The sequence below is a fragment of the Cervus canadensis genome, chromosome 19 (assembly GCF_019320065.1).
Source record: "Cervus canadensis isolate Bull #8, Minnesota chromosome 19, ASM1932006v1, whole genome shotgun sequence".
NCBI classification, from domain to species: domain Eukaryota; kingdom Metazoa; phylum Chordata; class Mammalia; order Artiodactyla; family Cervidae; genus Cervus; species Cervus canadensis.
The window spans coordinates 7195316-7220476 of NC_057404.1; the positions used below are offsets into that span (position 1 = coordinate 7195316).

Sequence of the window (25161 nt, forward strand, 5' to 3'; positions counted from 1 at the left end):
AGCACTTCTTAGCATTCCTTCTTGCTGTCACTCTTTTGAAGATCACTGTAAGACACAAGTATCAGACTTGTTAAAAGTTGGGTCTTGGAAGTAATAAATAAATTTTAACATATGCCAGACACTAGGCTGGGGACTTCATGTCTGTTATTTCTAAACACCTTAGTCTTTTTAAAAAAATTATTTGTATTTATTTATTTGGCTGTGCTGGGTCTTAGTTGCGGCATGTGTGATCTTTTAGTTGTGGCATGCAGACTCTTAGTTGCAGCATGTGGGATCTAGTTTCCTGCCCGGTGATCGAAACTGGGCGATCTACATCGGGAGCACGGAGTCTTACCCACTGGGCCACCAGGAAAGTGCCTATCATAATCTTTTATGATTATACTGTTATCTTTGTTTCATAGGCACAGAAAGACTTAAGTAATATATTCAGGTCACATATCCATTGAGAGGCAGAACAGAATTCACGCGCATGGTCTGAATACAGCCAAAATTTAGTTTGTGTTCTTTTTATGCTGTAAGGAAATCAGTTTGAGAGATTAGGTTAGAATGAGTATGTACACTCATCAATTCTTAGCATTGTTGTCTTGGTGGACTCAGCCAGTAGAAACATCTCTGGATTGGAGATTGATGATCAAAAATTACCAAAATCTGGGGTGGGTGTAGGTGTGATACTGTTAGAATTTGACTGAAATGGCTACTCTTAGCTGTACATGGATAGAGAGGTAAGTAAGGCAGGAGGGGCCTGTAGAATATGATTGAAGATTTAGAATTCATATTGAAGGCAAAGAGTAGATTCAATGAGAATTAAAAAATGAAGGAGTTAGGGGGTAGGATGTTCTAAAAAGGAATTTTTTTTATTTTGGCTGCACCATGTGGAATCTTAGTTCCCCAACGAGGGATGGAACCTGTACTCCCAACAGTGGAAGCTTGGGGTCTTAATCTCTGAACCACCAGGGTAATCCCTAAAAAGGAAATTTGTTAAGAAGTAAAATGGTTTATAATGAGGTTCAAGATGTGGCTCAAGTAGGATAAAGATGGAAGGTAGAGATTCTTTTAGTAATTCTGAGATAGCGTGTTATTTGAGGCAAATTGAGGCATGCAGTCACTATGAAATAAGGAACTACAATGCTGGAATAGTAATTGGGTCTTTGATCTAGAATGAATTGTAATTTTAAATTGAGAATCTGAATATTTACATCTAAATCCTGAATCATCTTGTTATAAACCATGTAACCTGTGTAAAATCCTTTTCTTTGAAGTTTTTTCCTCTGTTGAGAATAGGTGTACTTAGTCTCCTTCCCTCCTTCCCAGTCATAGTTAAGGGTTATGTAGTAATACTACACACACTACAAGCTAATGTGTTTCCCCCACCAGTGTTTAGTTTTGTGGTCTTACAGTTCCCTGAGACTCTTTCACTTTGGGGAAGGAGTGCATTTTGCCTTGCGGAAGATTGTCCTGTCTTTGAAAGCTTAGTTTCTCTGGGTGACTCTTTTTTTGCTTCCTTGTTTGCTTAGAACTTATTGGAGGAAGAGAAATAGATGCTGTGCATGTCAATTCCCAGTGGTTATATAGAAAAAGCCATGGGTAGCTTACTTGGCTTACATGGTGTCTAGGGCAATTATGTGTCTTCCTTTTCAGTTGTTCTCTTTCCTGATATTGGAAGATGGCTTATGAATCACAGCTTTCCCGGTTGAACATTTTTCATTGCTTTAAAGGGACCTTGACATTTAAAAGAATATTTTACGGAAAGGTGTGAGAATTTTCTCTCTCCAGTTCATTTTTATTCATCTGTATTTTATTTTTTTAAAAACAGCTTTATTGAGAGGTAATTCATATACCATACAGTTTACCTCTTTAAACTGTAAAATCTCTGGTTTTAGTATATTCATGGATAAGTGCAATCTGAGCTGCAAGGCTTGCAGGATCTTAGTTCCCTAACCAGGGTTTGAACCCATGCCCTTGGCAGTGAAAGTGTGGAGTTGTAACCATTGGACCACCAGGGAATTCTCTGGAGCAATGTTATCTCCTCCAAGAGAAACCCATGCCCTTCAGCTGTCGCTCCTATATGCCCGTCCGGCCCTAACTAATCACTTCCTTTCTGTTTCTGTACATTTTCCCTATCATGGAATTGAAGTTATATAACATGTTGCTATTTCATGACTAGTTTCTTTAACTTAGCATAATGTTTTCAAGATTCATCCATTTTGTAGCATCAATACTTCATTTCTTTTTACTACCAAATAATATTGCATTGTATGGATGTTTGAAATTTTATTTATCCATTCATCAGTTGATGGAAATGGGGGTTGATTCCCCCTTTTGGATATTAGGAATGATGCTGTAAATATTCATGTACAAGCTTTTGTGTAGACATTTTTACTTTTGCCTGTACGAGTGCAGTTGTTGGCTCATATGTAACTATTTTAATCATTTGAGGAACTGACAAACTTTTCCAAAGGGTGTACACCATTTTATGTTCTCAGTAGTAGTGTATGAGGGTTCCAATTTCTCCACATCCTCATGAAGTGAAAGTGAAGTCGCGCAGTTGTGTCCGACTCTTTGGGACTCCATGGACTATAGCCTACCAGGCTCCTTTGTCCATGGGATTTTCCAGGCAAGAGTACTGGAGTGGGTTATCATTTCCTTCTCCAGGAGATCTTCCGGACCCAGGGATGGAACCCTGCATTGTAGGCAGACGCTTTACTGTCTGAGCCACCAGGGGGGAGTCCTCGTGTAATTATCTTATCTGTGTGACTGACTTTGATTCTAGCCAACCTAGTGAATGTGAAGTGGTATCTTTTTGTAGTTCTTATTTGCATTTTCCTGATAGCTAATGATGTCAAGAATCTTTTTGTGTTTTTATTAGCCATTTTGTATCTTCTTTGGAAAAATACAAAATACTATTCAGATCCTTCTTCCATTTTTAAATTGGGTTATTTGTCTTTTTATTACTATAAGAATTAAGCATATATGTATATACATGTGTATATATAATCTGGATATGAATTCCTCATCAGTTTTGAGATTTGCAAGAATTTTCTTCTGTCTTTTCACGTTTTTGATGATGTCCTTTAAAGTATAAGTATTTTTTATCTTGACCAAGTCCAGTTTGTCTATTTGGTCTTTCCTTTTGTTTCTTACACTTACAGTATCATATCTAAGAAACCATTGCCTAAACCAAGATCACAAAGATTTATGATTTGTAAGAGGTTTTTATAGTGTTAGCTCTTACATTTAGGTCCTTAATCTGTTTTGGTCAAATTGTTCAAAATTTTTAATTGGTCAAAGTTTGTTTTGTATATGGTTTGAAGTAAGGGTTCAGGTTCATTCTTTTGCATGTGAATGTCCGGTTATCCTAGCATCATTTGTTGAAAAGGCTAGTCTTTCCCCATGGATGACTTTCGCACCTTTAACAATAATTAGTTGACAATTGATGGTTTATTTCTGAACTTTTTATTTGCCCCCACCCCAGTTTTATTGAGGTATAATTGACATAGAGCATTGTGTAAGTTTGAGATGTACTACATAATGACTTATTTATATTGTAAGATTACCACTGTTAAGTTTAGTTAACATCCATCATCTCATTTGGACTTACCTGATAGCTCAGCTGGTAAAATCCGCCAGCACTGCAGGACCCTGGTTCGATTCCTCGGTCGGGAAGATCTGCTGGAGAAGGGATAGACTACCCATTCCAGTATTCTGGCCTGGAGAATTCTGTGGACTGTATAGTCCATGGGGTCACAAAGAGTTGGACACAACTGAGCAACTTTCACTTTCATCATCTTGTATAGATTAAAAAAAAATTTTCTCCTTGTTACGGCAACTTTATACACCATATTAGTTACTTTCGCTTTGCAGTAAGTTTGACATTGGGAAATGTGAATCCTACTTTGTTCTTTCTCAGGATTGTTTTAACTATTGCACGTGAATTTTAGAATCAACATGTTATCTTCTACAAAGAGGTCAGCTTGGATTCTGATGAGGATTGCAGAGTCTATATACCAGTTTGGAGGCTCTTGCCATTTTAACAATGCTAAGTCTTCCAGTCCATGAATATGAGATGTTTCTTCATTTATTTAGATCTTTTTTATTTCTTCCAACAATGTTTATGGTTTTCAGAGTGTAAGTTTTGTATTTCTTTTGTTAAGTTTTTTCCTAATATAATTTATTCTTTTAATGCTATTATAAATGAAATTGTTTTCTTAATTTTATTTTCAGATTTTTCATTCCAAGCATTTAGAAACATAATTGATTTTTGTATATTTATCTTGTATTATGCAACTTTTCTAAACTTATTAGTTGTAATTGGTTTTAATGAGTTCCTTAGGAGTTTTTATGTACAAAATCATATAATCTGTGATTAAGAGATTACTTCTTCTCTAATCTAGATACCTTTATCTAATCTAGATGTCTTTAGCTTGTCCAACTGCACTTGCTAGAAACTTCAGTATGTTACATAGTAGTGGTGAAAGCAAACATCCCTGTCTTGTTCCTAATCTTAAGCATTCAATTTTCCACCTTGAAGTATGAGTGCTGTTTTGCTCTTCACAAAATCTGACACCCTTTGGTGATAAAAACACTTGAGAAATTAGGAATATAAGGGAAATTCCTCAACATGGTAAAGGGCATTCATGAAAAATCCACAGACAGCCTCATGAAGAATCCCAGGTCCATCCATGTGGACCATAAATGACACTGTTGTATTCTTTTTTACTGCTGGATAACACTCCTCTGTGTGTGCGTGTCTGTGTGCCAGATCTCCTTACGCCGCTGATTTGTTGATGGGCACTTGGATTGTTTCCACGTCTTGTCAGTTGTAGAGTGCCACTGTGAACGTTACGGTGTGTGTGTCTTTTTTATTTTTTGAGTAAAATGACCTTAATGATAATTGGTCATTTTAAGAATAGGGCAAATGATCCACATTTATCAAGGAAAAGGAAAATTAGAAAACCTAAAGTTAAATTTGCCGAAGGAAATGGCAACCCACTCCATTATTCTTGCCTGGAGAATTCCATGGACAGAGGAGCCTGGTGGGCTACAGTCCATGGGGTTGCAAAAGTGTTGGGCATGACTTAGCAACTAAACAACAAAGTTAAATTAATATATTAAAGGCATCTATGAAGCAACCATTGCTCCCATCTCAACTCTCTACTGTGGCCTTCACCTAACTGCGTTATGAGAAGAGTAGGGTGCATGAGTTGGCCTGGGAACATAACCATGCACAGTGGGTATAGCACTCTACCATAGTGTAGTTTCTGTAGTATACTCTTTCTAGATACGTGTATTTTTCTGTGGTTATTTTGGATAATCACCCATACTGTACTGTACTGTGTGCCGTATGGATTAGGAGCATTAGGAGGTTGTTGAGAGTGGTTGGCCACGCTGCCTACATTTGAGCTTTTATGCCTTGAGCCATTACCCAGCTTCAGTTTCTCGTCTGTTAAATGGGGGTGTTAATAATGCCTCCCACAAGATATGTATTAGCTAGGTTAATAGTACATTTAAATAACTTGAAATATACCCAGCACATACAAAGCTCAATCAGTATTAGCTATTAGTACCATTACAAGTAATTTACCTATTAAAAATATGCTTTCTGAGTTGAGAATTTTCTCTTTGGTATGAGAATCAAACTGTAGAATAATTAGTTGGTTTGTGCCATGTTGTCATCACTCATTTTATCCTTCTACCTCACAAATACTTGGAGTTAGAGAATATCTATGGTTACATTAAAACTGGAACTAAAAGCCTCTGGAGCCTCAGTGCACGTGTCAGACTCTGAGTCTTTAAGGCTAATCTTTTAGGACCTTATGAATTTCCTATAGCTAAAAATAGCTTCCTTGATGACTATCTGTTACAGTCAGTATCCAGGTTATTTTTAGAACACTAGTAACCAGGATATTTTTAGAACTCTAATAGTACCCAGTTGTCTTGAAGGTGGGAATAAATGTAGTAAAAGGTTTCTTCTAATTCAGAAACTTTCAGATCTATGTAAAGTGTAGTTTTGTAGTATATGCTTGTTAAATGGTTAGAGGTTGATAGACTGAGTCTTTATTTATTTATTTATTTATTTTTTAGACTGAGTCTTTAGAATTTAACTTGGTTTTGCTTTCAGGATGAGTATAGCAAAATGTGTAGCATCTAACTTTTCTATGCCACACAATTCAACTATGAGTTAATAACCTTGTCTCATTAAAGAATACTGACCTTGACTAAATATATGACTAATGAAACAATTGTATCTTCAAGTAGTCTCTGTTGGTTTATTAGAAAATAGGTTATTGAGTTTTCTTTTTCATAGAGTAATTCAATTTGTTGAAATTGAATTGATGTCTTGTTGTTTATTATTTATTTGGTTTTTGGATTAGACACATAAAAGAGATCTGACTTATCTCACTTAGCTTTAATCCATCCATGCATTAAAGACTAAGTCCTCTAAGTCCATACATGTTGGACGTGGCAAGATTTCATTCTTTTCCTGTGGCTGAATAATATTCCATTATAATACACACTCTGTCTCTCTCTCTTGCTGTAGAATCTTCAGCCATACATCCATTAGAGGGACATTTAGGTTGTTCCCACATCTTGGCTATTATAAGTAAACTTGCCGTGAACATGGGGGTACATATATCTCTTCAAGTTAGTGTTCTTATTTTCTTCAGATAAATACCCAGAAATTAAATTGCTGGATCATATGATAGTTCTATTTTTAATTTTTTGTCTTATCTTAATATGAGCACTTAGTCTTGAAATGTGTATTGATTGCAGTGATGTAGTTTAGTCAGTAAGTCATGTCCGACTCTTTGCAACGCCATGGACTGCAGCATGCCAGGCTTCCCTGTCCTTCACTATCTCTTGGTGTTTGCTTAAACTCTTGTCCATTGAATCAGTGGTGCCATCCAACCATCTCATCCCCTGTCACCTTCTTCTCCTGCCCTCAGTCTTGCCCAGCATCAGAGTCTTTTCCAATGAGTTGACTCTTCACATCAGATAGCCAAAGTATTAGAGCTTCAGCATCAGTCCTTCCAATGAATATTCAGGGTTGATTTCCTTTAGGACTGTCTGGTTTTATCTCCTTATAGTCCAAGGGACTCTCAAGAATCTTCTCAGCACCATAATCCAAAAACATCAGTTCTTCAGCATTCTGCCTTCTATGCATAGCCCAACTCTCAAATGCATGCATGACTGCTGGAAAAATCATAGCTTTGACTCTATGGACCTTTGTCAGCAAAGTGATGTCTCTGCTTTTTAATACACTAAGTAGGTTTGTCATAGCCTTTTTTTTTTTCCATTTATTTTTATTAGTTGGAGGCTAATTACTTTACAATATTCTAGTGGTTTTTGTCATACATTGACATGAATCAGCCATGGACTTACATGTATTCCCCATCCTGACCCCCCCCCGCACCTCCCTCTCCACCCAATTCCTCTGGGTCTTCCCAGTGCACCAGGCCCGAGCACTTGTCTCATGCATCCAGCTTGGGCTGGTGATCTGTTTCACCCTAGATAATATACATGTTTCGATGCTGTTCTCTTGAAACATCCCACCCTCGCCTTCTCCCATGGAGTCATAGCTTTTATTCCAAGGAGTAAGCATCTTTTAATTTCAGGGCTGCAGTCACCATCCACAGTGATTTTGGAGCCTAGGAAAATAAAATCTGCCACTGTTTGCATTTTTTCCTCCATCAGTTTGCCGTGAAGTGATGGAACCGGGTGCCATGATCTTAATTTTTGTAATGGTGAGTTTTTTGTTTTTTGTAATGGTGAGTTTTAAGCCAGCTTTTTCAGTATCCTCTTTCACCTTCATCAAAAGGCTCTTTAGTTGCTCTTTACTTTCTGCCATTAGAGTGTTACTATCTGCATTTCTGAGGTTGTTGATAATTTCTCTGGGCAATCTTGATTCCAGTTTATGATTCATCCAACCTGACACTTTGCATGATGTACTCTGCATCTGAGTTAAATAAGCAGGGTGACTATGTACAGTCTTGATGTACTCCTTTCCCAATTTTGAACCAGTCCCTTGTTCCCTGTCTGGTTCTGTTGCTTCTTGACCCACATACACATTTCTCAGGAGACAGATAGGGTGGTCTGGTATTCCCATCTCTTTAAGAGTTTTCCAGTTTGTTGTGATCCACACAGTCAAAGGTTTTAGCATATCAATGAAGCAGAAGTAGATGTTTTCCTGGAATTGCCATGCTTTCTGTATGATCCAGCGTACATTGGCAATTTGGTCTCTGTTTCCTCTGCTTTTTCTAAATCCAGCTTGTACATATGGACGTTGTCTGTTCAGATACTGTTGAAGCGTAGAATGTTGAGCATTACCTGGAGAGCATGTGAAACGAGTGCAACTTAGGGTAGTTTGAACTTTGTTTGGCATTGCCCTTCTTTGGAATTAGGATGAAAGCTGACCTTTTCCAGTCCTGTAGCCAGAGCTGAGTTTCCCAAATTTGCTGGCATATTGAGTGCACTTTCACAGCATCATCTTTTAGGATTTTAAATAACGTAGCTATTGACAAATTAGAATTTTTAGAGAGATTTCTGTTCTCACGCTTGATCAGCCACTGAAGTCTAAAGCATGTAAAAAAATTACACTAATAGATTTCATTCCTTCAGAAAATAGGCACTTATCTTAGTTTAAAGACAAATGTAGAAAATATAGAGCCCTTAGGAGATCACAGTCTTCTTAAGGACACATGATTTACTTACTAATAACTGCAGCAAGAAGACACTGTAAGATACTTGCTTTGTTCATTCTAGGCTGGTCAAGCAGGGCTTCAAGAAGGGGAAGTAGAATTTGGTCCAAGACTTTTAAGAGCAGATAAGATGACTGAGTGACTGAACAACAACAGGAAGATTTTAGTAAGAGTAGCAAGGGGTAGAAGCAATTCTATGACATTGAACATATTTTTTTCACCAAGTGTTTAGCTCTTTTTTCTATGCAAAACTGTGAAACTGCTCAGCAGTGGTCACAGTATTGGAAAAGATCAGTTTTCATTCCAGTCCGAAAGAAAGGCAATGCCAAAGAATGCTCAAACTACTGCACAGTTGCATTCATCTCACAGGCTAACAAAGTAATGCTCAAAATTCTCTAAGCCAGGCGTCAACAGTATGTGAACCATGAATTTCCAGATGTTCAAGCTGGTTTTACAAAAGGCAGAGGAACCAGAGATCAAATTGCCAACATCCATTGGATCATCGAAAAAGCAAGAGAGTTCCAGAAAACCATCTACTTCTGCTTTTTTGACTATGCCAAAGTCTTTGACTGTCTCCCAGAGTTTGCTCAAATTTGTATCCATTGAATCGATGATGCTATCCAACCATCTCCTTCTTGTTGCCCGCTTCTCCTCTTGCCCTCTATCTTTCCCAGCATCTGGGTCTTTTCCAGTGAGTCAACTCTTCACATTGGATGGCTAAAGTTTTGGAGCTTCATCATCAGTCCTTCCAATGAATATTCAGGATTGATTTCCTTTAGTATTGACTGGTTTGATCTCCTTGCTGTCCAAGGGACTCTGAAGTGTCTTCTCCAGCACCACAGTTTGAAAGCAACAATTCTTTGGCAGTCAGCCGCCTTTATGGTCAAGCTCTCGCATCCATACATGACTATTGGAAAAATCATATTTTTGACTATGTGGACCTTTGCCGGCAAAGTGATGACTCTGTGTTTTAAGACACTAACTAGGTTTGTCATAGCTTTTCTTCCAAAAAGCAAGCGTCTTTTCATTTCATGGCTGCAGTCACTGTCCCATGTGGTGGGACATTAAATATCAATACATTTAATATGATTCCTATTTCATACAGGGATAATATGATTACAGGGAATTAGATGGGAAATTAATAAGGAAAGATATCCAGAAAATAACCCAAACATTTGGAAATTAGTGTGTTTCTGCATAGTATATAAATAAAAGTAGGAATCACAAGGAAAATTAGAAAATATTTTTAACTTCGTAGCAGTGCTTATTGAGAAATTTATTTTGATAAGCTTTTAAATGTTTATATTAGAAAAGAACAGTGTAGAATCAGCAGTGGTAAGCTTGTACCTCAAGAGCCTAGAAAAAGACAGGAGATTAAACCTAAAGAAAGTAGAAAGCAGGACATACTAAAGGGTAAAAATGGAAATCAGTCTAATAGAAAATGTGGGAACTAATGATACCAAAAATGAGTCCTGTGAAAGGACAGTAAAATGACAAAGCCTTTTGTTTGCTAAGGTTTCTCACCCTTGGTTCTGTCGACCCTCTCAGGCTGGTAGTTGTTATGGGGCGCTGTCTCGTGTGTTGCCTGATGTTTGGCTGGATCCTTGGTCTTTACGCCCTCAATGCCAGTAGAACCCCGCTCCCAGCTGTGACAGCCGAGTGTCTGCAGGCGCTGGCAGGTGTCCCCTGGAGACGTGTGGCGCGTCCACTCCCCTTGGAGACCTCTCGGTGCGTGCTGTCACTTCAGTTATGTCCCGCTTTCTGCGAACCGATGGACTGTAGCCCACCAGGCTTCTCAGTCCATGAGGATTCTCCAGGCAAGAATACTGGAATGGGTTGCCATGCCTTCCTCTGAGGAATCATCCCGACCGAGGGATTGAACCCACATCTCTTATGTGCATTGACAGGCGGGCTCTTTACCACTTGTGCCACCTAGGAACCCCCTTGAGACCACTATGTTAGAACAGTCAAGAAAAAAAGACAAAAATTAGCAACATTAGTGAAAAAAGGAGAGACTTCATATAGATTTTATGAACATTAAAAGGATAAAAAAGGCATATTATAAGCCAATAAGCCAATTTATGCTAGTAAATTCGGTACCCTAAATGAAGTGGATGTATTTCTGGGAAAATGCAAACTACTAAAACTGACTTAAGGTGAAATAGAAAACCTGATAGAAAGCTTTATACTGACTTTAGAAACTGAATTTGCAACTAAAAGCTTTTCCACAAATAAAGACTCAAATGACTTCATTGATGAATTCTATTAAACATTTAAGGAAAATAGCATACTAGTTCTACACAAACTCAGCAAACAGGAAGAGTGAACACCTCCAGTTCACTTTATGTGGCCAATATTACCTTGATACCAAAACAAAACATATTACTAGAAAAGAAATCTATGTATGAAGAGACTGTCCAGTCGCTCAGCTGTGTCAGACTCTTTGCGACCCCATGGACAGCAGACACCAGGAGCCTTAATAAACAACAAAATATTAGCAGAGGAGATCCAGCCAGGAAAACAAAAACAAACCAAAACTAGAAGGGAAAAAAAACCCAAAACATTGCACACACACAAAGCACAGTGACCACCACGTCAGGTTTATTCCCGGGAGTGCAGATTTTGTTTACTATATGATATTAATTTATTTCAACATATTAACACTAGTGTAAGTTGGGAGAACTGTGTTATCATCCCATTTGATATAGAAGAAGTGTCTGAGAAAAATTCAACATGTTCTTCATAAAAAATAAAAGCGTATTAGGAATACAAGATAGAACTTTCTCAACCTGATAAGGCATCTACAGAAACCTGTTAACATAATTAATGGTGAAAGACTATGTTCTTTCTCAGATCTCAAAAGAGGCAAAAATGTCTGCTTTCACTTTTGCTCTGTATTGTGGTTTTGCTATTTAGCACAATAAGAAAGAGACACAAAAGACAGACAGATGAGAGAAGACAAAATAGAACTGTCCTCATTTGTTACCGATACTGCGTCTATAGAAAATCCTGAGGAATGCATAAGCAAGCCTCTAGAACCAGTAAAGCTGAGCAGTAGTGTGAAGGGCTCAGGATAGAAAAATTGATTGTACCTGTATGTGTTAGGAACCAACAGTTGGAAAATGAAAAGATGTTAAAATTCACAGTAGCATCCGAAAAGGTTAAATGGTTAGAATAACAAAATATACAAAACCAGTGCACTAAAAACTATGCAATAATGATGGAATGTATTTCTTTTCCACTCATCAACTGTTAAGTATACGCCAAGCCCAACTCATTGTGCTGAAGACATAGAAATAAGGTGCTGCCGTAGCCCTAGCAGAGACAAATAAGAAAAGCAGAAAGCATAGCATTGTGATAGAAGCGTGCAAATGGTGTGTGATGCCATACACGGCATATCCTTCCGGAAGGATGCAGTGATTGTCCCGATATTCAGTCAGTCTGGAAGAGAAAAACCTAAAGCAGTGAAGACATAAACCATATTTACAGGTCAGAGAAACAGTATTATTAAAACCTCAGTTCTTTATCACATTTTACTTTGCATTTGCCTGGCTGTCAGTAGGATTTAATCTCCCCCATTATACTGACTGAGATTTTTTTCAAAAAGTACTTAGTCTACCTAAGTCATTTTTCCATTTTACACTTGGGTTTTGTTTTCTTTACTGAATTCTAGGAGTTCTTTATATATGCTAGATAGGTTCTTTGTTGGTTATGCATGTCACAAATATTTACTCTCATTCATTGGCATGTGTTTTAAAATCTTTTTAGTGATATCTTCTGATGAACGCACATTAATTTTACTTTTATGGAAAGATTCTATAGCTAGTGTTTTTTGTGTCTTCTTGAGAAATCCCTCCTACTCAAGATCATAAAGATACTATATTTTTTAAAAGTTTCTTAGATGTTCCTTTCAAATTTTGACTTTTATCCCACTGGGAACTAATTTTTCTTTTTTTTGTAGATTCCAGAGTGGTCTGTCTTTACCATTACTTTTTGGTGTGGAAAATGTTAATTTAATGGTATTTTCTGTGTTGTAGCTTAGGACAATGGGAAAACTCCTCATTAATATTTTGAAGGTTCTCTGGATTTTAATAATCAGTTTATTGACTTTTTTCTTCATAGTTTTTATACCTAAAGAAAACTATTTAAGTGCAAAAGAATTGTGGAATCAGCTTTTCAGAATACTTTGCCTACCTGAAAAGATGGTTGTGTGCTGACATTTTTCCTTTAAAATATTTCTAACAGTTTGAATATTGTTGATTTGTGGACCACATAGATGTATTTTGCTTACCCCTCACAATGGTATGATCTTTCTGGAGCTGCTGAAATTCTCAAGTCAGATGATTTCACTTAACATTTTATTGTGTCCTGATCAACACAGTGATTTTCTATTCTAGGTCTGCATTCTCACCTGACAACAATTAGCTGAAACCAGCTCTTTGGATGGAGCATGTGTTCTCCATTTCTCCCCAGTGGTTATTTGCATGTCCCTCCCCTTGAGTTGTGACCTCTGCTATAGACCTGTGTTTAGAATATACTTACTCAAGAATTCTGAACAAATTTCTAGCCAACAGATGTTGTATACTGATTGACCTGGTCTTTATCTAGAACTGATAAAGTTTTTTTGCCAGAATGGTAGGTTTATATGGGTCATATTTTTAAAAATATACATAATATATATTATCAGAATAGATGTTAAAAAGGCATTTCATGAATTATAACAAGTTTTATTTAAGTGTAGTTTGTGTTAATTTCCGCTGTATAGCAGAGTGATTCAGTTATACATACATATATTCCCAGGACGTTGACTATAGCTCCCTGTGCTATACATAAGTAGGACTTACTGTTGATCCATTCTTTGCAGCTTGCAAGTACTAATCCCAAACTCCTGACCCTCCCTGCCCCCAAAGCTTCCTAGTATTTATGTGAGGTAGCCTGGCACACTGATTTTTGGCCCAGATACAGTAGGTTGATATATAAAGCTATTGAAAAGCCAGCTGCTCAGATGGAAGTAACTAAGAGACACCGCGCCCCTCCCCCAGCTTTGTCTTGTTGCCCCCTACCAGAGCTGGTAGGAACCTCAAAGTTGGAACACAGTTGAAATAGTTTTTCTGAAAAATCTCCAAGCAGCTCAAGTCTTACTGGAAACTTGCAACCCAAACCCTTTAAAAAACAAAGTTCATTTTACCTAATTAAATTGACTCCTTACAATTGTGTAATATCTCAGACACTCATAGAGAATAATACGGGAAACATTTTTGTACCTCCTTCTCATCTTTATTGAATCTTAACGGTTTGCTTTGTTGTTTGGTGTTTTAAGTACTTTTTAACAATGGGAATATGGTTGATTTAGAATGTGTTAGTTTCTGCTGTGTAGCGGAGTGAATCAGTTAGATACAAACCCACTGCTTTTTGGATTCTCTTCCTGTAATAGAGCGTTACAGAGTATTGAGGAGCGTTCCCTGTGCTACACATGGATCCTTACTAGTTCTCTGTGTCATACACAGCAGTGCATATTGGTCAGTTCCAGTCTTTCCATTCACCCCTCTTCTCCCCTCTGGTAACCATAATATTGCTTCCTAGATCTATGACTCTAGTTCCCTTTTGTAAACAAATTCTTTTATACCATTTTTTTAGCTTCCACACATTAAGCGATGTTATATGGTATTTGTCTTTCTCTGTCTGACATACTTTCCTCATTATGACTGTCTCTTCAGTTCACCCATGTTGCTGCAGATGGCGTTATTTCACTCCTTTTTATGGCTGAGTAATAATTCTGTTGTATATAGGTACTGCATTTCTTTGGGGCTTTCTAGGTGGCTCAGGGGTAAAGAGTCCGCCTGCCAAGCAGGAGACGACAGGTTTGATCCGTGTGTTGGGCAGATCCCCTGGAGAAGGAAATGGCAATCCACTCCAGTGTTCTTCCCTAGGAAATTGCGTTGACAGAGGAGCCTGGTGGGCTCCATAGTCCATAGGGTCACAAAGAGTTGGACACCACTGAGCGACTAAGCAAGCACGCACACGTTTCTTTCTGTATTCCTCTGTCGATGGGCATTCAGGTTGCTTCCATGTCCTGACTATTGCAGATAGATCTGCAGTAAACATTGGGGTTACATGTATCTTTTCAAATTATGGTTTTCTCCAGGTAATGAATTTGAATGTTCTTTCCAAAAAAGTTTGCATGCCTACTTTGTGCCAGTCCTATTCTAATCTTTGAGGATACAGCTATTAACAACACAGTTAAAAATTCTTCTCCTGACAAAAGTTGGGTGAAAGAAATCATTTCTAAAACTGGGGAAACATTTTTCTCAGCTATGTGTTGTGTTAAAATCAAGTGGAATAGACACAAATATTTCAAAACATGTCAAAAAAAATAAAGCTCTGGATGAAGTAATAGTAGTGTGATAAGAAATAATAATTTTAAAAAGGACTTCTGGTCCTTGGGACTTGTTGGGATTCAGAACGTTCAGAAGGAATACACCACACATGCTGTCATGAGATAGAGACAAGTATCACCTGAATGGCTGAGCCTAGGAGAAACAGCACAAATGTGGATGACTGTAAATCACTGTGCCTTATGCATTTCTGATTTAAAAGTTTTTAAAGTACAATTAGAATACTTTATACATGTGATTTTATTTCTCTGTCAGTAACATCTCTAGATCAAGCTAATGATATACAGATAAATATGTTCTCTTAAAATCAGGAAAAGAATAATACATCCTCCCCACCCCCAATTAATATTTAACATTATTTGTTAAATTTTTTTAGAACACAAGTCTTACTTGAGCTTTCATTTCAACTATTAATATGAGTATGTTTTTCCCATATCCTGTGGTAAATGTATTCTTTTCCATTTTTACTTTTCTTTTGCTATATATTCCGACTTGGAAAAGTTGCAAGAATAGTACAGAGAGCTCCTGTATTCTCCAGATGTTGACTGTTCCCGTTTTTACTGCTCCCTTCTTAGGGGCACAAAGCCATGTATGACAGAATCACCAAATTCAGTTCTTTATTCCGTTCCTGATGTTTGTATCTAGAAATAGTGATTTACAGTCATCCTCATGCGTGTTGTTTTCCAGATTAGGTCATTTATACTATACCTGTCTGTTTTTTAAGACAGTGTACGTGATACATTGAAATTGTAATTAGAAAACCAGTCAGTGGGATTTATTCTAGTAACAGAATTAGGAGGAAAGTGTCACTTCAGTAGACAAGGGAAAAAACAATGTATTTGGAAAAAACCGAGCACAGTGGGACTTCCCTGGTAGTCCCGTGGTTGAGAACACACCTTCCCGTGCGGGGGCAAGGGTTCAGTCCCTTGTCAGGGAACTAAGATCCTGCATGCTGGGCACAGGCAAACAAAAAGAAACAAAGCAGAATTTATTCATCATAAGAAGTCTTGTCAAAATAGAAATAGAGATACAGCTTCAATATTTGACAGTGGTTACTGGTTAGGTAAGGCTGATTTATTTAAAGAAGCATTTTTTATGGTATGAGGAAATGGTTGTGATTGGATAAATGAAAAAGAAATAACTATATGGTTATTTACATCTTTATAGAGAAAACAGACCAGTATAAAATACACAAAATGTAAATAGTGATTATTTTCTGGAGTTAAGAAATTATGCTATTTTTCCATTACACTTTTTTTTGCCTTTTAGAGTTTATTTTATAATTAAGACTTTTAATGAGAAATATAACTGCCTAAAAATATTTGTTATTTTTTCTTTTTATTTCTTTAGTGCTTTCTGTTGTGAATTGCAAAACCCATTAAAGTGTGAAACTTAATAGTTTTAAGGAGCCTAAATCAAGGTAGCTTTGATAATAAGTGTAAAAGAAACACAATTGGTAATGTTACAGAATATCAAATGGTTTGCTTGTGCGGATGAAGCTGCCAGGGCTTCGCAGGTGGCACTAGTGGTAAAGAACCCGCCCGCCAGTGCAGGAGACGAGAGGGACCTGGGTTTGTTCCCTGGGTTGGGAAGATGCCCTGGAGGAGGGCATGGCACCCCACTCCAGTGTTCTTGCCTGGAGATTCCATGGACAGAGGAGCCTGGGGGGCCACAGTCCATAGGGTTGCAGAGAGTTGGACTGAAGGGGCTTAGCATGCATGCACATGAAGCTACGAACTTTTCTTTTTCCCCACTGGGCTGGGTCTTTGTTACGGAGTACAGGCTCCAGGGGCCTCCCTGGTGACTCAAAGGGTAAAGAATCTGCCGGCAATGCAGGAGACCCAGGTTCAATCCCTGAGTCAGAAGAGTCCCTGGAGATCAGAGCAACCCACTCCAGTGTTCTTGCCTGGAGATTCCCTGGAGAGGAGCCTGGCAGGCTACAGTCCATGGGGTTGCAGAGTCAGACACAACTGGAGGGACTTAGCACGCACACACAAGCTCTAGCGTGCACAGGGCTCAGTGGTTGCCACATGCTGTCTCAGTTGCCCCATAGCATGTGGGATCTCAGTTCACTGACCAGGGATTGAGCTCACACCCCCTGCATTGGAAGGCAAATTCTTGGCTACTGGACAGGTAAGTCCCAAGCCATGAAATTTTTACCTGAGCTAGATATAACATTAATAATGGGGGTCTTAAGTTCTTCATAAATGTGGTACAAATGCAGATAATGCATCTGTCACTAATCCTGATGTTGGTACTTACCCATGCTTGTGGTCTTTACTCAGATTCTTAAATGAAGATGTACATAGTAACTGATTTCTAGTTTGTTTTGTAATGGAGATGAGTGAATATATATATATTTTTCACTGGCTTTCTAAATATCAAGAGTTGACTATTTTTTTCTTTTGTACATTTTTGCAGATGGTAGTAAAGACTTTTATGGATATGGATCAGGACTCAGAAGATGAAAAACAGCAGTATCTCCCTCTAGCCTTGCATCTAGCATCTGAATTTTTTCTCAGGAATCCCAATAAAGATGTGCGTCTCCTTGTAGCATGTTGTTTGGCTGACATCTTTCGAATCTATGCCCCAGAAGCTCCATATACTTCCCATGATAAACTTAAGGTAAATACAGCCTTTACAAAATTGGTTTTCTTTTATAGTTTAGCTTAATACCCTTAGGAACATAGCTTTCATTTTAATCATCTTGTCATCGTAAGAAGATTATGTCATAAGTTCTAAAAACAAAATAATTATTTATTCAATTAATATTCATTGAATATCCATAAAATGACTGGTATTTTTATGAGACATTTGAAAGATACAGATCAAAACGGTCCCTGTCTGCTCATATCTGACCTTCAGGATAACCTATCTGAAAGCCCAGATGACTGAGTTGAAGGGATGGTGGATGAATGACACTTTTTAAAACAACTGTATAACAGAATTCACACATTCAAATGACTGTTTTCCTCTGCAAGTTATTTTATATGCAAACCTATATGCTCATCTTGATGGTTCTGCCTTTGTTTGAAAAGTTTGAGGAGCTCCTCTTTTGAGTTGATCTCTTAAACTGTTTTCATATTATGAATACTTTCAGATAGCCCTTAAATCAGTTTATTCCATATTGATACTATTTGGGGTTAAAACTTCTAAAGAAAGCTTATTAAGAAATAGAGCACTGTGTGAAAAGTACAATCCCTTGGACCAATCTATTAAATAGGTCTTGAAAATTACTCTTTACATCTAGGGAATTGTAATGGAAGTACTTCATATCCAGGTACTTTAACTGAAGATAATTATCGTGATACAATATAAAGACAGTGAATAAAGTGGAAGTTCTGTACTTAGAAGAAAGGGTAACGAGACATAGAACCTATGATTCTCTCAGAATGAGAAAGCCTAAAGATATGTGGCAGTAATTATCTTTATTTTTGCTTCTAAAGGATGTAATTTTAAATTGCTCTTTTCCAGATATTTTGAGTAATGGACTAGGCTAGTGCCAAGGATAATTTTCTTTTATTGTTGTCTTTAGTAGAGAATATATATATAGACTGTTAGAATATTGTGAAAGTAATAAGTACTTGTGTCTAACTTAATATATTTTATCATTTTTTAAAACAGGACATATTTTTGTTTATTACCAGACAGTTAAAAGGTTTGGAGGATACAAAGAGCCCGCAATTTAATAGATACTTTTATTTATTAGAGGTAAAAATTTTTTTATTTAATAAATATCACTATTTCATGTTGTAGGAAATTCTTTATAGTAACTTTATAATGTAAAATGAATCTTTTTGTTTGTTTTATACAAAGCCTACTTAAGAAAATGTCATTTACAATATTTTTTTTCATTCCTCATCTCTTCATATTCCATGGGCAAAACTGTTACATTGAGACTTTATTTTCATATTTTTATTCTTTCCTAATCCCAAAAGAGATTAAATCAAATTAATTTTCACTGCAGTTAATATTTTGTGTATATATATGTCCTACCAACCTCTGACAGTTTAGTATTTTTCAGTAAGAAAAGGTTAATGCCAACAGATACTTATCTTTTTAAAGGTCAGAGTACATGACTGCTGAAACAATTGTAGTTTTATATATGTTGGGGTATTGTAAGCTTTAATATAGATTTCTAATTCTAAAAACTAAATTTTATTAATGAGCCTACTTTTGTATAACTATTCTCGGTATGTGTGAATAATTTTATTTATTTATTTATTTAAGAATTTAGCATGGGTTAAATCGTATAACATCTGCTTTGAATTGGAAGATTGCAATGAAATTTTTATTCAGCTTTTTAGGACTCTCTTCTCAGTGATCAAGTAAGTTATTTTTAAAGCATTTCTGTTTGTCTCTTTTTCTTGCTGTGCATATTGAATTATCATGTACTGTGTATTTACACTAAGATCTTTTAGTTAAAAGGAAATGTTTTCCTTAGAAAACTTAACATAAAGAGGAAAATAATTCTGTTGTCTGAAAACCCTCTTTGTCTTTATACTGACATTTTAAGTTATGGTATCAATTGTATGTTGTTGTTGTTGTTTAGTCACTAAGTCATGTCTGATTCTTTGTGACTCCATGGACTGTAGCCCACCAGACTCCTCTTTCCATGGGATTTCCCAGGCAAAAATACTGGAATGGGTTGTCATTTCCTTCTCCACGGGATTTTCACCACCCAGGGCAAATTCTTTACCACTGAGTCACAAGAGAAGCCCATCAATTGTATAGGTTGACTCTTATAAAGCGAATGATATGAGACCTTATATCACATAATGAAGTACTAAATTAGGAGGTGGAAATTATAAGTATCATAGGTACCATTAGTGAGTGCTGGGAAGCATAATAGCTCAGTGGTTGAGCACACTGACTTCAATATCTATTCATTTTAAAGTTAAAAAAAAATCACAAGCATTGCTCTTTCCTTATGTAAGTAGGGACACACATGTGCAGAGGAGTGCGGTGGCTTGTCCAGGGACAAATTGCTGAGCAGTAGAGCCAGAACTCTGGTTTCAGTCCAATGCTTCATCCTGGTGTGTGTGTGTGTATGTGTGTGTGTGATTTCATTCTGGTGCTTCATCCTGGTGTGTGTGTATGTGTGAGATTTCAATCCAGTGGGTGGGTGGGGGTGTGTGTGTGTGTGTGATTTCATTCTGGTGCGTGTGTGTGTGTATGTGTGAGATTTCAATCCAGTGGGTGGGTGGGTGGGTGTGATTTCATTCCAGTGCTTCATCCTGGTGTGTGTGTGTGATTTCAATCCAGTGCTTCATCGTGTGTGTGTGTGTGTGTGTATGAGATTTCATTCTGGTGCTTCATCCTGGTGTGTGTGTGTGTGTGTATGAGATTTCAGTCCACTGGGTGGGTGGGTGGGTGGGTGAGATTTCAATCCAGTGCTTCATTCTGGTGTCTGTGTTTTAGTAAACCAAGCATTGTTAGGAGATGTGTTCTGTAGCATTACATTACATACAAGCAATATATCTCAAATATATTTTAAATTTTCTAATAGCCACATTAAGAAAGGTAACATGAAACAAATGAGATTTATTTAAATAATATATTTTATTTCAGTGTATCCAGAAGGCATTAGTATTATTTCAGCATGTGGCTCTATCTATCCTACTAGATAGGGCAGTAGCCAAATGGCTATTGCATAGTGACTTCGGTATTGAATAGCACATTTCTGAAGTTTTCTGTAGGTTTCTAATGAATACTATTACATATTTTTCTTTTCCTTAGCTAGAATGGTAGGAAGAGAATATAACCTGAGATAAACTGGACCAACCTAGTCTAGTGATAGAAGCTTATAAAAAGATTGCATGAGAAAAAACTTCCTGTGACAACTAACTGAAGGCCCTTAAGTGAATGATAGAATGTATAAACTTTACCTTTGTGTTGCTTAGCTTTCGCTTCATAACAGAGCAGCCCACAACTTGATGGTTTAAAACATACTCCGTCTTGTTTAGCTCATGATTCGGCTTGGGGGTTCTGTTTGTGGGGGCTGGACTTGCTCCTGTATTTGCAGTCAGTTAGTAGAACATCTGGCAACTGGCTGATGTAATAGGACAGCTGGGTCACATGTCACTCTGTCATCATCCAGCAGGCTAGTCCAGGTCCCTTCATACGCTGACTCGGTTTCAGAAATTGCAAGAAGGGCACACCCCACCACAGAAGCACTTTTTAAAACCTCGGCATACTTCATGGCTGAGCAAGGCACATAGGCAAGCCCAGATTCAAAGGTTGGTTAGGTAGGCTCCTGTTTTGTTGGGAGGAGTAGCATTTTAAAGACGTGTGCATACAGAGATGGGAACAGTTTGTGGCCATTGTTTGCTTTCTGCCACATATTTACAACTTTTTCTTTTAATGTTAAAATTACCAACAAAATGAAAAGAAACTCCTGAGTTGTTATCCTGCCCGTTTTGTTACCTTGACTGTCCACTTAAGTCCACTTCATACTGTGCAGTTATACTTTTTTCTTCTATTACTTTTATATACACGTACTTTCTTTGATCCTTTCAATGTTTTTCTTTCTGAATCTAAAGATATAAATTTATTCTTGACCTAATTTAATTGAAAAAAATCACAGTGAGGTAAATCAGTAAAAAAAGACTTGCCTTTTGAAAGAGGAATTTATTGGTTTGTATTTATTGACACATTTACCATATCTGGTGTTCTTCATTCCTTTGTATATATACAGATTTCCGTCTTGCATTATTTTACTTTAGTCTGAAGGACTTCCTTTAACGTTTCCGATAGTTCAAGTCTACTGCTGATAGAATTCTTTCAGTTTTTCTATGTCTGAAAAAACCCTTATTCCACCTTCGTTTTTGAAAGTAATTTTCACGGTGTGAATATTATGTTAATAATAGACTTCTTTCCTCTCTTCTTTTGTGTCTCAATACTTTTAAAGATGTTCCTCCATCTTTTTCTGGCTTACACTTTTAAAAATGATAAGTTTTTGTCATTTTAAATCTTTGTTTCTCTGTTAATAATGTATCTTCTTTTTCTCTACCCACTTAAGATTTTCTCTGTATTGCTGGTTTTAAAGAATTCAATTATGGTGTCTCACAGTGGAGTTTTCTTCCTGTTTGCTGTGCTTGGAGCTCACAGAGCTGCTTGGATATGTGGGTTTACCCTTCTGATTACTAGATGCCTTGTGAGTTGTAAGATTTTCCGCTATAGTTGAAACACACACATTGTGTGACCTGTGTGAATTCCAGGGATTATTCCTTCTGCTCCTTTCAGGTGGTTCCTTCCCCAAACTCAAGACACCTGCCCATGCTGATCGCTAGCCAGCTGAGGGCTCAGCGGCGGTCTCTGAGAGCTTGCTCTCTGAGTGGTTCTCTCCCCTCTGGTATTCTGCCCTGCAAACTAGTCTCTCCAGGTTCAGAAAAACCGTTAGGCTCTGCTAGCATCTTCTCTTCCTGTACTGAAGCCTGGAAACTTTTATAGATAGAAAAAGTGAGCTTCCCTTCTTTCAGCAGCATGTGTATAGGGTCTGATATGTTTTCATATATTTTGTTTATTTTTTTTTTAATTGTTTCAGGTAGAAGAGTAAATCCTATTATTGAATCTTGGCTGAAACTAATGGAAATAATTTTTAAGTCTGTTTCATTTCTCTTTTCTTCACTCCTTTCCTATTCACAAATGATATGGATCTGAGACCTAAATACTCTCTTCATTTTTTTGTATCAAGCTGAGTATCTCTGTTCTTCACTGTCTACCTCCCCCCACCACACACACACACACGTCCTACTATATAATTGACTTTTGCACAGTCTTGGCCTTTAGTAAGCAAGATATTTGAGAGAGAATATTTTTCTAAAAGTTGTAGAAAACTGTGAATTTAACAATAGGACAATTTTTCACCAACTCTAAAAATTTGATCTTTGATTTTACCACTAGGTGCCCAACAGGTGTATTATACATTATTTCAAGCTTATTTTTTAAAAATTATAGATAAGAGATAACATAAATGATAATAAAATTTAGGTTAGTCTTAATTTAAACTTCTCTTTGTCTGTAGTAGTACAACTAAGTTATATCATTCTCTTGATTTGTTTTTGCATATATATTCTGATAAAAGTGAAAACAAACAGGTCAAGTCTTTAGTTAAGATACAGTCAGAGAGGGAGAAGCCTAGATGTTCTCTTGACTTACAACAGTTTTGTGCCAGTCTTTTTGGGTAAGTTTATATCGGCACTAGATATATTTACTGAGAAGTCCTGCCCTTGACTCTGCACTAACTAAGGAAGCAGGACTGAAACTGATGTTGTCTTTATACCTTGTTGATTTTTCATTTGTTTGTTTGAAATTCTTTAAGAGACAGCAGGATGACTTTTTCAGAATCTGAAGTCATGAGTTCTGGTAGCATTTTACATGAGATTTTGGATTTTCAATATTGTTGGACTAAAACTTCTACTGGCAGAGATATGCAGGTGTTTACATAGGCCTTTTTTGTGTTTATAGTTCTGTCATTTTGGGGGAATTACTAAAATCGAAAGGGATGAAAAGCTATCTGTGTTCTTTATCTTGTACATTTTTTGTTTCCTTAAAATTTTGTCATTTTTTAAAATCCAGGGGCATGTAAGCAAAGACTTCTTTGAAGTTGACATTTTTGTTTAGTTGAATTTAACCTGTTCTTTGAATTCTAGATGTATGGGGCTTAATTAAATTTTTGTATGTGTGAAATAGTTTACAGTGATTTCTTAGCTGTTTTAGTAATAATCACCAGAGGAGCAAAGTAAATATGGAACAGCCAAAATTTCTTTGCCATTATTGGTGTGGTTTGCTAAAGTGAAAAATCCTTTACATTTGAGATAGTTGCTTTAAACTGGGAAATTTCATTTTCTTTGGTAAGCCTAATTTTTTTCTCTGTCTCTTTTTTTTAAAGCAATAGCCACAATAAGAAGGTACAAATGCACATGCTAGACTTGATGAGTTCTATCATCATGGAAGGTGATGGAGTTACTCAAGAATTATTGGACTCCATTCTTATTAACCTCATTCCTGCACATAAGGTCTGTATAGTATGAAGATATTAAAGGTTAAGGTTAATATTTAATGGTAGTACTACACACACGAAAACTTGTTTTTCACCATTTGCAATCCCATGTAATTATTCCCACTATCATTCTCCAGTCCCAAGTAAATTAGAGTAACACACATAAGCCTTATAGCTCTTGTTGTCTTTAAAAGATATATTTTCATTTGGTTAAGTGCTGCCTCTTCTCTGGAAAATTAAAAATGTTCCAGATTGACCACTCATATCTAATATAGGAATTGCAAGGAATTGAACTACTGTCTTGGTTTAGTTCTTTGTTTTAGAAAAGAAAATGTATTTACTACTTTCTAACAGATACAGAGTGTAGGAATTGGTATTTCTTCTTAGAACCCCTGTCCTACATTTTTCTTAGGCACTTTCAGAAAATGATTTGGGCAAAAGCAGAAACTATATGGTTAATGTTAAGGGGGAAAGGATGTTTAAGAGCAGTCTGTTCCTCTCCGTCTCCTTTTTCTGTTTGTTTCTGCTAGCTCACCCTAAGAAAGCAAAGGACTTAGCTTCCCCGACTCTGGGTCCACCACTGATGTGGATTCAGGCCTATCCTACCGTTGATACTTACTTTCCCGCTCTTTTCCTCTAAGTGTTCAGTGACTTGCCATCAGATGTCTGATAAGTATGTATCTATTTATACTATTCACAATAAGATGCAACCAATTATAAATTCTTTTCCTGACTGATATATTATTTACATTTTTTAAAAATTCAGGTGAGTCTGTAATAGATCAAAATTCTGAGAGTATGGCAAAGAGGTTATATGTGTTAGACAAAATAAGAAAGGGAAAAATTTTATGAGGAATAGTGTATTTAGTGTTTGTATTCTAGTTAGAGTGTATTTTTCTTTTTTTTTTCTTTTTTTTAGAGTGTATTTTTAATGAGTAGAACAATGCCTTTTTAGGAAATAGAAAGGTTTTCTTAATTTTATCAAGATATAAATGATATACAGCACTGTATAAGTTTACCTACATTATGAAATCATTTATTTCATTTAAACATGAGACATTTAGTG

The 25161-nt window shown here is 36.8% G+C and overlaps 1 protein-coding gene across 3 annotated transcripts in view; it reads left to right on the top strand.

Moving 5' to 3' along the window:
• The window catches only part of PDS5A (PDS5 cohesin associated factor A), a 119927-nt gene that overhangs the window by 21276 nt on the left and 73490 nt on the right, over nt 1-25161 (top strand). For all 3 annotated transcript variants that reach the window (XM_043438533.1, XM_043438532.1, XM_043438534.1), the window contains exons 3-6: nt 17513-17716; nt 18716-18802; nt 19322-19419; nt 23985-24111. In XM_043438533.1, the coding sequence (XP_043294468.1) occupies nt 17513-17716; nt 18716-18802; nt 19322-19419; nt 23985-24111 (516 nt within the window). The remainder of the gene's footprint in view (nt 1-17512; nt 17717-18715; nt 18803-19321; nt 19420-23984; nt 24112-25161) is intronic.